Source organism: Dinoponera quadriceps, unplaced genomic scaffold (assembly GCF_001313825.1).
Source record: "Dinoponera quadriceps isolate SergipeBrazil2010 unplaced genomic scaffold, ASM131382v1 scaffold616, whole genome shotgun sequence".
In the NCBI taxonomy this organism is placed as follows: Eukaryota; Metazoa; Arthropoda; class Insecta; order Hymenoptera; family Formicidae; genus Dinoponera; species Dinoponera quadriceps.
Genome location: NW_014555184.1, coordinates 2,745,914 through 2,763,431, shown reverse-complemented (window position 1 = coordinate 2,763,431; position 17,518 = coordinate 2,745,914). Strand labels below are relative to the sequence as shown.

At 42.9% G+C, this 17,518-nt stretch overlaps 2 protein-coding genes across 2 annotated transcripts in view; one reads left to right on the top strand and one right to left on the bottom strand.

Annotated features, from left to right (window-relative positions):
- Nucleotides 1-1,942: 1,942 nt before the first annotated feature.
- On the top strand, nucleotides 1,943-9,413 carry LOC106743361 (chaoptin). The gene is made up of 10 exons (XM_014617135.1): nucleotides 1,943-2,119; nucleotides 2,357-2,543; nucleotides 2,643-2,790; nucleotides 2,899-3,009; nucleotides 3,328-4,074; nucleotides 4,617-4,765; nucleotides 5,132-5,914; nucleotides 6,200-6,954; nucleotides 7,447-7,963; nucleotides 8,385-9,413. Exons 2-10 carry the CDS (start codon nucleotides 2,357-2,359, stop codon nucleotides 8,705-8,707), a joined length of 3,720 nt encoding a protein of 1,239 aa, XP_014472621.1. The 5' UTR covers nucleotides 1,943-2,119; the 3' UTR covers nucleotides 8,708-9,413.
- Nucleotides 9,414-9,495: 82 nt separating this feature from the next.
- LOC106743362 (probable chitinase 3) overlaps nucleotides 9,496-17,518 on the bottom strand; it is a 35,595-nt gene continuing 27,572 nt past the window's right edge. The window contains exons 3-16 of the mRNA XM_014617136.1: nucleotides 17,217-17,377; nucleotides 15,733-15,970; nucleotides 15,306-15,485; nucleotides 14,929-15,052; nucleotides 14,318-14,627; nucleotides 13,194-13,620; nucleotides 12,349-12,566; nucleotides 12,060-12,214; nucleotides 11,766-11,906; nucleotides 11,473-11,620; nucleotides 11,203-11,388; nucleotides 10,766-10,888; nucleotides 10,386-10,587; nucleotides 9,496-10,056 (exon numbers count right to left, since the gene is read on the bottom strand). Coding sequence (XP_014472622.1) covers nucleotides 9,848-10,056; nucleotides 10,386-10,587; nucleotides 10,766-10,888; nucleotides 11,203-11,388; nucleotides 11,473-11,620; nucleotides 11,766-11,906; nucleotides 12,060-12,214; nucleotides 12,349-12,566; nucleotides 13,194-13,620; nucleotides 14,318-14,627; nucleotides 14,929-15,052; nucleotides 15,306-15,485; nucleotides 15,733-15,970; nucleotides 17,217-17,377 — 2,822 coding nt within the window. The 3' untranslated portion in view covers nucleotides 9,496-9,847. The remainder of the gene's footprint in view (nucleotides 10,057-10,385; nucleotides 10,588-10,765; nucleotides 10,889-11,202; nucleotides 11,389-11,472; nucleotides 11,621-11,765; nucleotides 11,907-12,059; nucleotides 12,215-12,348; nucleotides 12,567-13,193; nucleotides 13,621-14,317; nucleotides 14,628-14,928; nucleotides 15,053-15,305; nucleotides 15,486-15,732; nucleotides 15,971-17,216; nucleotides 17,378-17,518) is intronic.

Genomic DNA, 17,518 nt, shown 5'->3' with positions numbered 1-17,518 from the left:
TTCCTTCGGCTCTTCGTCGTTTTTTCTACCTCTGTCTCTTTTCGACAGCGAGAGTCCGCTTGCAGGTGCGAGTCGGACCTTCTGTCGGAAACGTGCCGCGCGCGTCTTGTGCAAATTTGCGGAGAAACTGGCTTCACTCCGGACGAATCCGCGTATCCTTGTCCCGTAGCGAAATACCTAACCGCTGCGTCGTCCCGGATGTTTGCCACCTTCGCAGGATTCCACGATTCTCTTGCTTCTTATTTGCGTCTCTCGACGCTCCCTCGATTCGCGCCTTATCTTCGGATCTCCGTGTGATCCCACGGTTCATATTAATATTCAGCGCGCGATTTAACAACTTTGAGGATCACTTTTTATCCTCAATTTTAAGTGAATTATCTTATACGTTGCAATTACGCGATTACGTTACATTTAATAGCCCATAATTACGTTGTGTGCGCTCTCGCTATTTACAGAGACACGAATATGTATTGAAACACTTTATTGACGTTAATATGATATTATTATGATATTAGAATTGGATATAATAAAAAAAACCTACCGACGACGACGATATTTATTTCATTTAGTTGAGAGATGCCGCGGTCGAGCGGGACAGACGCAACGCGTCTGAATCTACTTAGAACGCGCGCGAGGACAGACGTAACGCGGCTGTATCTACTAGCAGAGCGCCGGCGGGACGGACGTAACGCGGCTATACCTACTAGCAGAGCGCCGGCGGGACGGACGTAACGCGGCTATACCTACTAGCAGAGCACCGGCGGGCCAGACGTAATGTGTCTGAACCTACTTCGATGCGGCAGGCGCAACGCGTCTGAATCTACTCAGAACGCGCGCGAGGACAGACGTAACGCGGCTGTATCTATTAGCAGACCACCGGCGGGCCAGACGTAATGTGTCTGTACCTACTTCGATGCGGCAGGCGCAACGCGTCTGGAACTACTTAGAGCGTACTCACGGGATTTAATGCGTCTGCAAGTTACTTATAGCGCGATTTTTGCAAGTCGTGTGCTAAAAATTATTGTTTAAAAAAATTTATTTCTTAAATCGCGGAAAAAACAAAAAAGTTTTTTTGCGAAAAAATTTTTTATTATTGTAAATTGTATTATTATAAATTATAATTGTACTGTTATAAATTATAAATTGAAAAAAAAATCGGGTCTTCCGAACCTTCAAAACTCTATTAAAAATGCGATTTTATACTAAACTATACTAAATCATACTAAACTAGGCTAAAAATATAAAAAATAATTATATTGTACGTAATTAAATTTGGCGCATAAAATTCTTTTGCTTCCCACAAGAATGTTAAAATTCGTCAAAATAAGAATGAGAGACGAAGATATGTTAAAAAATATAAAATAAAAGCAAATCTAAATGCAATTATAAATATTATCGATCATTGTAAAATTCTGCAAAGCATTTTCTTATGCATCTTTCGATTTCAAAAATATTCACTCATAATCAAATGTGAATGGATTGCTCGGTTGATTTTCGCTTCCTGGCTTCTCTACGTTATATCATAACGCTCATCAAAATTGGTGACGAATACTCTCCGATCTTCCGTTGTCAGAGAAATACCAGTTTCATCTGAAAGTTTTTTGTCATTTGAAACGTAGGAGAAAGTTACGATGATTTGTCATATTTTGAAATCTAAGATTTGTATTTTCGTGTCTTTTTCTAGAATTTTATATAATCATATATCATTTTATTTATTATTGTGTGAGTTTCGTAAATATCATTTTCTGCCCTGTAACAATGCTAATTATTAATTACATGCCCTGAAATAAAAATTACACTCGAAATGCCGTTCAACTATTCAACTTTCTATCAGAAATTATCACGAGTCGTATCATATTCGATCCATAAAGGTCGTCCGGACACGCGCTTGCGCTTTCCCGAGCTTTGCACTTGCGCTTTACCAGTCGTTCACGAACTGAGTTCCCGACACGTTTTGTTTGCCTCCTGCTCTTGGGTAGAGTCAACGATCGAACCATGAAGGTATCCTGAAAACCGACGCTTTGCTGAGATGAGTATCACGCTTTTGAAACCGATCTGATGTACGTTAGTTTTCAACAGAGGAGCTCCAGGAAGTCACCTGGATTTAGTCCTGGACAAGGTCTGCTCGTTGTTACAATAGCATGAACGTAATTAGATAGTTGATATAATTATAATAAATTTTCAAATATTTTATCGTCATATTTTCTTCGCTATATTTTTGAATAATTGTGTAATAATTTTTGACGAGAATTATAATATTTATCTTGAGCTTCAATATGTATAATTATATGAAAGGTGTACATTTTTATAAATATTGTACGGAAAAGACTTTAATGCTTACTTTCCGCTTTTGTAGATGAGGCTCGGTGCGATTCGCCTCGCGAATATACTATTCTTCCTTCTGTGGAACCCCGGCGTGATAAAATGTTATAACGTGCCGTGTGTGTTCAACACAATGTGCATGTGTTGGGTCCAGGACGATGACGACGACTTTACCAAAATGGATATCAGTTGTATGGGAGTTCCATTCGCGCGATTTCCTGGTTCGTCTGAATTCCTAGAATCTAGTCGTTATTTAAAGCCGTTCGACGTAAATTCCGAGACATAACGAACTTAAGCGCAATTTATACGAAACGTTTCAGACGTTTCGGTGAGCTACGTGACGCAGCTGGATATCGTCGGCTCCGGCATGCAAGTGCTGGACAACGACGCGCTTGCAAGCTCCGCGGGTGTCGAAGCTTTGGGGCTGATGAGCAATCGATTATCCAGCATAGGTGACAAGTCTCTATTGTAAGTTCATATTTCTCGCATTAGGTCTACGTACAAGAGAAATGAGAGATTTTTGAACATTTGTATATGTTAAACATCGTAATGTCTCTGAACGTCTTTTGTTGTAAGAGGTATTACGGACAGTCTACGTTCGCTAGATCTGAGCTACAACTCCCTCGAGGATGTACCATTCAAGGCCTTTCGCAACCTAAAAAAACTGAATTGGCTGAATATGCACAGGTACGTGGCAAATTTGGATTTCACAATCGCGTCAATTGCTGCCTCTCGTGGACGAGAATAGCTGCGATCAAATTAATATTGATGAAGCGGTCCGTATTAACAGATTTTAACCAAAAGTATTTTGAACCGCGTCCTTATGTGTCTTATATGTTAAATATACTAAGTGCTTGACATTTCTTCCGAAGAGAACCGGTTGTTAATGGATTCGAATGGCATCGTTAGCAAAATAGGTGTCCAAGAAGAACGTGGCATAACAAGGCGCACAAATCGATGTGACAAAATAAGATTTTAATTAGAAAACATTTGTCAATTATACAGCAATCATCTAACGTCGTTGGACGGTGACTGGGGCCGCACCAGAGACACCTTGTCGAACGGGTTCTTCGGCGACAATTCGATCACCGAAGTACCCAGGCTTTTCTCGAGCTTCGGCGCGTTGGTTTGGTTGAACGTAGACAGCAACAACATCGAGGAGTTCCCGAAGGAATGCCTGCCGCCGAATATGCACACTCTGAGTATTAACAATAATCTCCTGAAGGAATTCCCGCAGTCTCTGGAAAGCTTGAAAGCCCTCACCTGGCTCTACATGAGGGGAAACAACATCAGATATCTGGAACTGCCGGATTTCCGCAGTTCCAGTCTGGAGCTGATCGATCTCAGCGAAAACTCCATCGAGTGGATGAAGACACCGACTTTGAGCAATCGCACGTTGAAGGTGGTGGACTTCAATCTCGCTAGTAACAAACTGACATCGTTGCCAGGCAGAATGTTCGATCGGCTGGAAATCAAAAGACTGCATTTGTCGTCGAATGGCATCAGGAACGTCGACGACGAAGCCTTTTACGGACTGGAAGACATTCTTGAGTACTTGAATCTGGAGAATAACGATTTGTCGGCGGTGCCGAACGCCGTCAGTCAATTGAGAACGTTGTCGTACCTTTACCTGGCTAATAATGAGATTCGAAATATCTCCGGCGAGGCATTTCAAGAATTCGCGGACCACCTGAAGGCTCTCTCCTTCGCGACTAACAGTTTGGACGCGGTGCCAGTGGCCGCATTGTCCAGGTATTGTTAAATTCTTCTTGCAAGATCAATTCTTCGACCGCACAATCGATGATTCTAAGAGAGAACATTTTTACGAAAATTGCTTCCCGACTGTCGACGAAATTTAAACAATTTAATTTAATTTCACCGACGCTTTTTATATAACTTTAATTAAGTTAAATTGCAAATTATATCATCTTTGCCGATCAACATGAAGACGTTACTCAGTGACGATATACTTTTCGGAGAAATGTTTTCGTTTAATTTGATAATTCGTTAAACTAAAAGGAATATTTAGATCGATGAAGGATTCGTCATGCTGTGCTTTTTGAAGTGAAGAATTCGTAAACCGATTTTGTTCCACGTGAGTTCTCGCGAAGACCGAGTGGCCGATCGGTTCCGCGCGTTCTTGTACTACATTCTTATACATGGAGTTCCTTGTTATAGATCGTAAAGGTCAAAATAAATCACACACAGCGCGAGGATACGGGCTATTAATACGAGATCTCAATAGCGGGAAACGAGCTGGATGCAATGTACTCGATGATCGATTTTCGTAACAGATGCCAGAGGCTACTGCATCTGAATCTCGGTTACAACAAGATCTCCCACGTAGAGCCGGGTGATTTCGAGTGGGCTGAGGACCTTGAGATCCTGCTGCTCAGGAACAATGTCCTGACGAAACTGAAAGCTGAGACCTTCAAAGGGGCTGGTGCGTTGCTCGTATTTTCCATTGCGAAAGTATATTACTCGAGACAATGGATATCTGTATCGTAGCCATTATTATCCGACGTAATATGTCATTTATACGTTATGATTACGTTATTTTTACACTGTTTATACGCCTACTCTTTTACATGTATATATATTCGTATATTTAATCATAATCGATTCTGATATTCTACGCATTATCTGTGAGCATTATATTTCTCTTTTATAAGTTTTTCTTTTGTCATCTTCTACATATTTTCTGTTTATTTTCTGTATATCCGCCAGTGAATCTTTTATCACTAATATAATATAATTTTATATGTGTCTTGAAATGATCCAAGAACGTCCCGAAAAAATTCTTTCATAGGCAAGTTAAAGGAACTCAGTCTGTCGTTTAATCACCTGACGGAACTCGACGACGACTGTTTCGTCGGCATCGAGGAGAGTCTGGACATTCTCGAGTTGAGCTTCGCCTTCGCCACGGACGTGTTTCCACAGCGTGCGCTCAGACCACTCACGAATCTTTTGTGGCTGGTTTTGGACAACAACAATTTCCAAACGATCGAGGCGACAGCTTTCTACTCCTTCCAACAGCTGCGTTACATCAGCATGGAGTCGAACAGGCTGCATTACCTGCCCGAGAGAATATTCCTCTCGAGCGTGCATCCCGAATTGAAAGACGTCAAACTGGGCTACAATTTTCTCGAAGCGATTCCCGAGTCGAGCTTCCACAATCTAACCGAGCTACGTTCCCTCGACCTCACTGGAAATCGAATAAAGGTTTTGGCGCCTGGCTCGATCATAGATTGCCCTAAGCTGGTGACCATATCGTTAGCTTACAACAGGATACAGAAATTGGAGAGGAACGCTTTCTATGGTCTGTCCAGCTTGCGTTTCCTTCACATGGAATTCAACAAGCTGACCGTGCTGGATCTGGTTGCCATCTCGGAGATCGGCGGCCCCGACTTCGCCTTGAACGTCTCGTACAACGCAATCGCGTTCATTGACTCGGGATCCTCGTTGAACAATCTCACCAGACTAGACCTGGGATTTAATAATATCAGTCATCTCTCCCCGGACACGTTTTACGGCACGCCCGATCTGAAAAGTTTAAATCTGCAGAACAACTTTCTCACAACGATCGATCCAGGTGAGGAAATGCGGCGTGAAAATTTAGAAATGCCTCTCGTGAGAGAGTTTCAAACATTCAAGTGAAAAAAAAACCGGTATCTTCTTCTCCAAGTTACAAAATGATGACTCCTTGCAGTCTTTTTCTTGATCGTTGCTTCGAAAAAATCGAGTCGCAGCAGTTATAAGTTCATTTCTTTATTGGGAATCGAATATTCTTATACCTATCTTGCAAAATTCAAAAAGTGAAGTATCAATCTTCGGGTGATAAAAATCTAAAACCACCAATGAAACGCGTATATTTCAGGAACGTTCGGGCTTCCTCATCTGGAAATTCTGGAGCTGAGCGAGAACAAGATCGATACGCTGCGTAAGCAATCCTTCCACGGTCTGGAGTCTCTCCAGCGACTGAACCTCGGCGGAAACGAGATCGCCCAGTTGTCGACCGAGCAGTTTAGGAACCTGAAGAATTTGCGAATCCTGAATCTCTCAAACAACAAGATCCGATCATTGCCGAGAGACGTCTTCGAGGGCACCAGAATGGAGATCCTTGATCTCAGCCACAATAAATTCACCGCCGTGCCCTCCGCGTCGTTTTTGGAGGTCGGCTACACCTTGAGGGATCTCAACATGGCGGAGAACTTCTTGGATCATCTAGACTCGACAGCTTTCCCGACTTCTCAGCTGGTGTTTTTGAATTTGGCGCAAAATCGTCTGACGATATTGCCAGATAATTCGTTCGTCTCCTTGAGCAAGTTACTGAGCCTAAACGTGTCACAGAATATTCTTCAAGCGAACTTCAAAGAACTGTTTCATTATCTGCCGGACCTCAGGCAACTCTATCTGGCCAACTGCGGTCTCAGGAACATACCAATGCTACCGTTGACAAACTTAAACGTCTTGGACTTATCTTTCAACAATGTTGACGAGACTGCCGATAAGCAGTTTCAATATCTGGAAGGTCTAAAAATACTCTTGTTGGTCAATAACTCGTTGACATCGATGCCTGGCGTTCGACTGAACCTTCTGAGAGAACTCGACGTTTCCGGCAATCCTATCGAGGTAAATACCTTAACTTTTCCTACACGGAGAAAAATAACTTGTTGGCAGTAAATTTTATGCTGTCTCAGCAAAGTCTGTCAGTTGCTATGTAGACGGTAGAACGGTTTTTTAAATATAGTATTAATTGCCATTCGCTGGATTATTTTGTTGAGTCAACAAATTATTTCATCTTAAGAGCAAATTAGCAAATAATTAGAAGAACACTATTTTGTTCATACAGCAAAATAACGTGTCCTAACAATAAATTTACTCAGCAGAACTTTTTTATCCTGGCAACAAAATTGTTTCTACTCTAATTACGAATAATTCGCTAATTTAGTTATGCCGACTAAATTTTATCGCTATTGCAACGAATATACAATAGCGATGAGTTCGCTATGAAAGCAACATTATTTTTCTTCGTGTAAAAATTATTAAAATTAAAACGATAAAATGCCGGATTCTTAAAGTTTTCAAGGAGGGTAACGGAAAATATGTTCGGCGATTTTATAGGAACTGACGAAGGAGAGTTTCCTGGGTTACCTGCGATTGGAAAAGTTAAACTTGAGAAACTTGAATCGCACCAGGTCAGTAGACAAGGACTGCCTTCGACCGTTGAAGTACCTGAAACACCTGCGCATCCAAACGTGGCCGCAGGCTGACGGCTTTCATCTCCGTCACTTGCTGTCCGGCTTGCCACTTCGAACGGTCGAGATTCAAGTGACAGAGCACCTGCTGAAGCACCAGATACAAAACGCTTTTACGAAACAATTGAGAGAGCTAACGATCACCGGAAGCGATCTCGAGCTGATCTCCTCCGAGGCGTTCTCCACAATCGAAGGCGGCGAACTGATACTGCGAATTAAGGATACGCACGTCCGCAGATTACAGTCGGATATTTTTCTATCGTTGACAAAGAGATTGTCCCAGCTTACTCTGGATCTGAGGAACAATCACATCAACGAATTAAGTCCGTCGATAATCTACGGCAATCTCTCTTGGGAGACTGTAGGAACCAACATGGTGGCCGGTGAGCTCGCTATTCGTCACTTATAGTCTTCCATTGATAATTATTAACATTAGAGCTACCGACGATCAAGCTATACTTTTTTTTTGTTAAAACGGTCGAAAGGAGAGTTTTGAAAAAATACGTAATGCAAGGGAACGAATGTTTATTTATTTACACGTTGCTATTGATAAAAGCTGGAGAAACTTTTAGAGAATGCGCCTGAAAACTCTACGGATTTTCTCCTTGATTAATAATATCTAATCTTTAATGTTTCCCGTAATTAGAAAACAAACAGATGAAAGGTGCGGCAAAACAGTAACACGCGTAAAAATGCGTCGAGTGACTGCACGATTTTACGCACGTGAATGCACGTAGAAATTACACACCGGGGTTCGTAGCGTTAAGACCGGCACTCGCGTCACTGACGACGATTTGTCTTCAGGTGGGCTGCAGGTATCGGGGAACCCGCTCGAGTGCGACTGCGAGATCGCGTGGCTGAGCCTGTGGCTGCGCAGGTGGCTGAGGGAGTCCCGGCAGATCCACACGGCGTCGCAATCCGACGCCAGGCAATTGAGGACCATAGCCGGCCGAGCGGTGTGCACGGAGACCACTCCGTCGTACTCGTCCGACAAGGTCCTGCTGACACTGGGTACTCCGCACACCGCCTGCCAAGCGTCCGCTCTCAGCTCGGGGAATTACGAACGCCTGGCGACAGCCTGGCTGGCCTTCGTCAAGTTTTTCATCCTCGTTTTTGTCGTTAACTAATTGGCCGCGAGTTCGTGCAGCGACAGAAGAGTCGTCTCGTCGAGAACCGTTCGAAACCGTCATCTGACCGTCGTAGCTATCTTAATTCCGAAGCGAAGACGAGGATTCGCGTGGATCGAGCCTTTCCTTGGGAAAGGGACTCGGATGTCTCTTCCCGAGTGTAGAATTCTAGTCCAAAGTGAAACGAGGAAAGTACGTGTTACTTTTCCGGCACATTGTTAGATTGAATTTTACGCCAGATAATTATACCTGTGTATAGATTATCGCCTCTCTCTGGTAACGCCAGAACGATCTCCGCAAGGTCCCCTTTCATATTACGTGTAACGCGCATAAATGAATACTTTCCACATGTTGCGTACCTTTCGCACGATTCAAATGATGCAACATTATGATTCGGTATATCGCGGCTTTCACTTAAAATTTCTCACTATCGCTGAGACATAAAGAAAGCATCGTATATATATATTGCGTAAGCGTTAATATCCCCTTTACGTGATGAGTTTCTAAATAAAAAAAAGTGAGAGAAGTTTCTAGTGATTTAAACGGTCGCACGAGAGTTTGCGAGAGACTTTAATATTGAATTCACGTAGAAGAAACGTAGATATAAAGATATTTCCACGGAACAGTGTAAACATTTTTTATGTAAGGTTAACAATAAAAGTAATCGAACAACTGATTACGGTTATCTCTCCTGTTATTTCCGCGCCGGTCGGTGCCCGAAGGAGAGAGCGGCGGGCGGAGAGAGAAAGGATATCACATCCGTTCCGCGAAACAATTCGAAATGTTCCTTCCGAAAAACGAATTTGGTTTTTATTTACAAACACAATTGTCATGATTTCGCTTGTGCTTTATACAGATGGCGAAGATAGAGATAGACAGGAATGGGGGAAGAGAATTCTTAGAAAGTAGCAATAAAAGAGAAGTATAGACAAATAAGGTACTCTCTCGAGAGGGATAATAATGGGATAAGAAATCCGTGAACGCTGTTAAATCCGTTGTTAACGCGCGATGGTAATATTACTCACTTTGTCTTGCGAATTAACGAATCTCGATAAATGGTTACCTCTCCTCGAACTTCCCTCGCGTCGTTTTTATTTTACAGTTTCCGCGGGAAATTTACTTTACGGCTCCTCGCCTCTTCTACACAGGCGGCGCCTGCGTGTGCTGCAAACAGCCCTCGACGTTCTCCGGCCAGTCGCAGACGTTCTCGTTAGGGTTGAAGACCAGATTCACAGGACAGGGCATGTGATGTTTGCGCTCGCCCTCGCACATGTAATACATCGTACAGTCGTTTTTGTCCGCGTGATAAGATATGTGATTGTCCTCCTCGTCACACATCACTTCGTTCGCTATCGGGCAAAATGAGGATTCATTCGAATATCTCCGAAATTAAATCGTTCAATTTCATCGAATAATTCGAAGCGATATAGAACAAATATATTTTCATATGTATAGCTTTGAAAGATCGGAAAAAAATCGGACTTCTTCCGATTCTTTTCGCGAATACCTTCGGTTTCTATTCTAAGGTTAGAAAAATTCGTTTGTAAAAAATTCATATGTATTCAGTTAAAACCTACCGCATTTATTTCTTTCCATAAAAATGATAAGAATCCGGAAAATCCGTGGAAAAAACGGTTCTGCGATATAAATAATACGCGATAATATTTGGGATACTTACGATCCTTAGTAGTGTATCTTCCATTTCTTAAGGTACTCTCGTAAGGTCCGTCGTATTCTAACTTGACTTTATAGCCTTGCAGCTCTTTTTTCATCGCCTTGATCAGCGGATACCTTCCAGCTCCGCAGGATCCTTTGAAGTCGTCCATGTCGACCGACCAGATCATGACGCCTCCGAAGCCCTCCTCCTTGAGCCACGACATCTGCGAAGAAATGTGTAATTTCAAATTAAGAAAGCATATTAACGCATATAGAAAAAGAAATTGCTACGTGCGCTAATTACACGCGCGTATGTTCCGTCCTGACAAACTGAGGTGGTCTGAGTTGAATTGAAAAGCTGTACGTATAACTTTCGCTAATGTGGATTTATTTTCCGCTGACCTTATTAATGAGACTTCTTTCGTCGTCGAATCCGACCCACTGATCGTCTCTATACGCAAACGGTACTTGCTGCTCGCTGTCCCACACCAGAGTCGTGTTGTCTTCGTTCAAGAAGCTGCAGACCTATTTGAGAGATTGACATCTTCAGATACTGCATGTGTCATTTCATTAGCTACAATGCATCTGAAGGAGACGATCTTAAATATAAGATTCGAATATAAGATGCAAATACTGGCCTTAAAGATGTATCTCTTCCATAACTACAATTTCGTGAAGCATACAACCAAATATGGGAAAAAATGGTGTTCAGATTTGTGCTTCTTATTCTTAATTGTACTATATAAATTAGCTACAAACTGTCCAAATAGATATTATCGAATGAAAATTACGAAAATTATAAACGAAGTTGAGAAATGAAAAATAACACTGTAGCGTACCTCGTAGTAGGACAAGAATCCGGATTCGTTGGTGAAGTTACCCGCCACACCGCCGCCGGATGCAGGTGCGCCGATGTCGAATTTCTCCTTATCGACCAGCGTGAAGGATCTGCCGTACGTGGGCATTCCGATCATGAGCTTCTCTTTCGGTGCTCCTTGCTTCACCCATTCACGCGCGCTGTAATCCTACGAACGAAGCGCGAAAGATTTATTCATAGTTGGGAATATTTAGACTTTAATGCAAGCACACGGCATCGTCCTCGTGCTTACCACTGTCAGCTTCTTTTGATAACTAGTAGCACTCTCCAAAGGATACAACGGACTGTTGTGGCCAACTTGTCTTTCCCACTGGCCATGGAAGTCGTATGCCATCACATTAACGAAATCTAGATATTTAGATATCTCGGGGACGTCGTATCTACGAAAATGATTTTTTTTAACACCCTGGAAAGCTAAAAATTCTCATACTTTATAAATTGTGGGAAGATCAACACAAAGTGTCCTTGATTTCTCATGCCGCGTTGATTTAAATTCTTCTCGATGTAATCGCCTGGAATATTTACCCCGCAGCAATGGCTTCGAAACTGGCGGGGACTGCGGCTGAGAGGATTAATTTCGGTTGGCCGGAACTCTTCGCCTCGCCTTCGAAAGCTAGCCTGAGTTCCTTCAATAAATTAACGTAGGCGCTTCGATCGTCGGCTCCTCTGTGAGAAGAATTTCGAAAGATTATTTTTACAAGGCAATAGATAAATTAAATCACATTTACCCTCATTTCTCATTTATTGTGTCAAAAGGCATTGTATTTCTTTCGTGGGAAGAATTTCTTAGTCAATTTTCAAAGCTCAACAATAAAATACCTCGGGTATTCCCAGTCGACGTCCAACCCGTCGAATTTATATTCTCGCAGGAAATCGATAGCCTCGTAGACGAATTGGTTCATTCGGAAAGTATTACTGGTGAGTTCTTTGAAGGGCGTCGAGCCGAATGCCCATCCTCCGATCGCAAGTAGAATCTGAAATTATAAAGATATGTGAGATAAAAGAAACGCTTTTACAATCTCTCTTACGTGTTTCTCCATTTTTTTCTCTGAGAACAATTGCAATATTAAAAGATATTACACAATCTGTGTAAATATATCGTGATTACCTTAATATCTGGATTCTTGTCGCGGAGTGCGATCAGTCTGTTATACATTTCAGCATCTTTGTCGCTTCCTTCGGTAAGCAGGTGATCCTTCAGAGTGGCGAATGCGTAAACCACGTGAGTGCAAAGAGTTGGGTCGATGTCTTCCGGACTGAATCGTCCCATTCCCGGCCTTTTATGAGACCAATTTGTCAGGTAGCAAATGGTTTGCGCCTCTCTCTCTGCCAATGTGTAAGATAACTTTCACTATTGCCCAGTTAATCTCTACGGAGATTATCGAATCTCCTAATTAAAATTTTTCATATCAAAGAAATAAATACGAAAATCAAATGTATCATTGAATATGAAAAATATTTTTATATGTTTCAGATATAATATTAATACTATATTATAATTTAATATTATATTATATAATATATTTGAATATATTTAATATTATTTGTGGGAAGATACATGTTTAGTCGTGTACTAAATGTACGTTCGTTTCTTTCAATTGACACTCGTATGCGGAGAATAAATCTTTCATGCTAAAGCCGATATCGTTTGATTTCCGTTAGTTCAGAGTGGCGATTTTATTTCTATTCCAGTAATATTTATTTTAAATGTTCCCTGTCAACCTATTCCCGTAAAATGATTTATATTTTGATTCCTTATTATGATAAGTAATATGCATCTTCACACAAATAATATTAATATTATTTATAATTATATTAATATTCAAAAAAAGTATTAGGACATTCGTGCTTAAGCTCTTACTGACCTAATAAATAAATTCTTCTTCTCTAGTAAAACTAAAATAGAGCCATTATTACTTGATACTTTTCAACAATTGAATTGCGAGAAAATACCTTGAGACGGAGTGTTGATAACAAGCTGCGTGGATTTCTGGAGTTTCTTCGATTTAGTGAGGACCTCCGAGGCGGAGATCTTGTAAGGCTCGGGTTTCTTTACGATCGTCTCCGTGATGGTGGTGGCAACCGCGCTCCAGTCGACGTCCTTGGCACTGGAGCCTCGCGAAATACCTTGCAGTTCCTCCCGCATCGCGCCGATCAACGGATATCGCACGTTCCCACCGCAAACGGTGCCGTTGAAATCGTCCATGTCGATCGTCCACACCATCGCACCGCCGTAACCTTTGCTCTTCAGCCAATGCATCTTGTTTCGGACGGACTTTTCGTCATCGAAGCCGACCCACTGATCATTATACACCAGATAAGGCACTTTCATCTCGTCGTCCCAAACGTACGCGGCGCCGTTATGCAACATCTCGCAAATCTAAAATTGTAAAATTAATTTCAGCATATAAAATATGAAAAATTCGAGGTGAAATTAATTAAAATATTTATATTAATTCCAACTATCTTAGGATCCCCTTATTATACGTAAATTTATCCGCCTCTGTAAAATTGAGCGACAGCGCGGCGAAAATTATTATATATGTATACGATTGTATATAAAATATGTGTTATAAAAGCTAATAAAGGCCATAAAGAACCACGCACGGATTTTCTAGTGCTTTATCTTTAATAATTTTTTAGTTTGTATAAAAAAGTGATGAAAAATATAGGACTAGAAGATCCGTGCGTGGCTCTTTATGGCCCTTATTATCTTTTATATTTCGTTATTTCAAAAAGCTTGCATAATTTATGTATAATACGTGTTACATATGTAACAATTATAAATATATGTGATATATGTAATGGCAGAAAATCTCTCGCGTTTTTCATATATTCGTGTGAAAATATTATCTTTATATTTGTCCGAAGTATATATCAACTACTTTTTCCCGCTGTTTCAATTCTACACCAGGTACGTCTGCGCCTCGGACTATGATTTAATTTAATTGTATTCGCATTTTCACCTTAAGTTCCTTTCTCTCTTCTAATTCCGATAAAACGTCCGAATTGTTTATTTCGATGTTCGACTTATCATACGTTCGATACTTGGCGACATACGTGAGATTGGAAAGTACCTCGTAGTACGCGAGGAAACCGGACTCCTTGGTGTATTCGCCGGCTTTCCCGCCGCCGTTGGCCGGGGAATGTACGCGGAAGTTAGCCGGATTCGAAAGGGTGAAGGACCGGCCGTACGTGGGCATTCCTATAATGAGCTTTTCTTTCGGCGCGCCGAGCTTGACCCACATTGTGGCCGCATTGTCAACGCTCAATTGTTTTTGCCACTCCGAGTCCAACGACGAGGCGTACAGCGGGGCGTTGTGACCGGTTTCTCTCTCCCATTTCCCGTGGAAGTCGTAGGCCATGAGATTGATGAAGTCCATGTAACTAATCGGACGAAGAAGTGCGTTTACACGAGTACTACACGACATCTCGACATTGGCGAACGTGAGGAAAAAGCGTGTGAGATTTAGAACTTTGTAGATAACAAGTAACAAAATGTTACTACTATTTTGTTTGCAGTTCGGAGGAAATAGCGAAAATTATATTAACGCAAGTTTCGAGCTGATTTACAACGTTTTTCCTGTTTAGCCTTCTTTAAGTATGAAATAGTAGAATTTTCGTAAAATTCCGAATGGGAAGCTCAGTAGAAGGTTAAAAGATGCGGACAGAGGAAAAACCTCGTTACCTCGCGACTGCGGGCACATCGTAACCGCTCTTAACGTTGTCGGGCCCGACCGGCACCGCGGCGGTCAGCAGGAGTCGCGGCTTCTTCCTCTCCTGCGCCTCCGCCTCGAAGGCCTCTCGGAGCTCTGCGCGAAAACGATGAGGAATGAATTTCAACTGCAAAACGTGAGGGGTGCTCACGAACGGTGAAAATGTCAGGTGCAGCACGCGCCGCGCTTAACATCGGGCCGCTTAGCCGCGGGCCGGTGAAACAACGGGGCATTAATGGCCTTTTATCGAGGGCGATGCACGTGCGCTCGCCCGCCTGCGCCTCTGACATTTCCACTCGCGTGGAATTCGCGTCTGTTGCCCTTTCAGAGCCGCTTTCAGAATCTTTACCCTTCAGCAGCAGCACGTAGTTCTTCTTGTCGTCCCCACCCTTCGGGTATTCCCAGTCGATGTCAAGGCCGTCGAAGTTTCTGTCTCGGAGGTACGGTATGGCGCTGTAGATGAAGGTCTGCCGGGCGTATCTCGTGGAGGACACGTCCTTGAACTTCTGTGTGCCGAAGGACCAGCCGCCTGGACGGGGCAGAGGGAAAACGAAGTGGCAGTTTTATACGGCGGCTTGTCGTTCGACAGCAATCGCGAGGGGGTTTCTTTTTATCATGGATCTCGTCGAGGCTCGCCGGTGGTTATCGTCCAGTTAACAACCGACGGTGGCCACCGTCGATAATTTAGTTATAATACGCGGCCCAAGACCGCGGCGAGGGGTCTTCGAGGGTGGCTACGGCGTGGGACACGGAGCGAAATTATCGAGCGGACTTACCGATCGCGAGCAGGACCTTCAAGGACGGGTTGGCTTTTTTCAGATTCACCACCCTCTCGTACAGGCCGGTCTTGCCGTCCTTTGTTTCATCGTTCGACTCGAAACTGGTCAGTTTGTTCTTCTTCAGCCATCCGAAGGCGAAGATAACGTGGGTGCAGAGGTCAGGTTGAATGTCCTCCGGCAGGAACTTACCGATCTTCGTGCGATACTGAGACCAATTCGTGTAATAGCACACGAGCTGTGGGCGGAAAGGACACGAAATTATTATCGCTGCGGAATCACGCGGATCACGGCGGCGATATATTTCCCTACTCTGACAACATTACATTGTAATCTTCGAAATTTCCTTTAAGACTCGCGACGGAAAATAATTATCGCCTTGAGACAATTAACCCTTCGTAGGCAACATGTAATTTAACGCCTTCTGTTAGCCACCCGGGACTTTGAGGCAGGTCTATAAATTGTATGTATTCTGTACTGTGAAAATCAGAATAAATCCTCGTATACTTGCGAAAGCTTCAACAACGAGTTTTTATCATCGTGGAAGTCGGATTGTGTTTTACTTACTTATTATAGATTGGAAATGGAGCGGAACATTCAAGAAATGCGATTTCAGTTAGAAATGCATAACTTCTATGTGGGTTAGTAAAAAAATCATTGATCGGTATCAAAGTGTGTAAAACACGAAAAATGCAAATTATTGATTTGCAAAAATATTCACGTGTCCCGCAATCTGGACCGTTGAAGATACAAACGCATATTTTAACTGTCTTTATTGAAGAACAGCTGGATACTGACATCCTTACATACACATACAGTCTGTTCTTTTCAACTAAACTGGCTACGCTAGTTCGAGAAATTTACGCACACTGAAGCATGAGAAGCTCATACGTACGTTTCGCACGCTTCAATGTGCGTGTACATTTCTCGAAGCAGATGCAGCCAAAACCAGTTCGGCTAAAAAGAAATAATATCTGTAAAGAACCAATACCATTGAAAATCTCGCTACTCTCAAGTTTTTTTAGGAGGAGATGCCTCCTTATCTACCGGTTACCCTGAAATCTACGATGAAAAAATCGACTGTGCCTTCGAATCTCGACATTGCCGGCGGAAGGTTAATATTGATCTACGCCCCTGTCCCCAGAAAGAAGGAAGTAAACGCAAAGAAGCGCACAAAGAGAGCAACAGGCCGACTCGAGCGACGAAATGAACATCAAAGGGTACCGCGTCTCTCTCGTCGAAATCTCACGGTATAATTTCGCGACGTAATTGGTCATTTTTCATGCAAATGAAAATGCAGATCGGCGGCCGCCGATCCTCCCCGCTGAGTGAACCATCTTGGGGCCTATAATTCCGTCAACTCGGAAAGACGCGCAATAATTAACACGCGAATAACACAGACGTTCCGCGAAACGATTTGCATGGCGCGATAAAATCGCTGTCATCCGCCGTGTCGCCGGCCGAGCGGACGTTCGCGCACCCACCTTATAGTCGTTCGTCTTGCCGGGTTGAAGCTCGTTCTTCGAGCTCTTGTTGCTGACACGATTTCGCGTGACCTTGAACCTGTTGACGCTGGCTGAGACTTCCTGATCGCTCGAGATCGACGGCGCGGAAGTGGTCGGCCTGCGGAATCTCTTCCTCGCACCTGCGACAACGTACACACAAACACACACACACAAGCGCGAACACGTGTTCTCCCACATCGGTTACGGACAATCGCCGGGTAATTACGTAAAAGATCCGATTCTTCCCCCTGGACGAGATTACGCAACGCGCCGCGCGCACA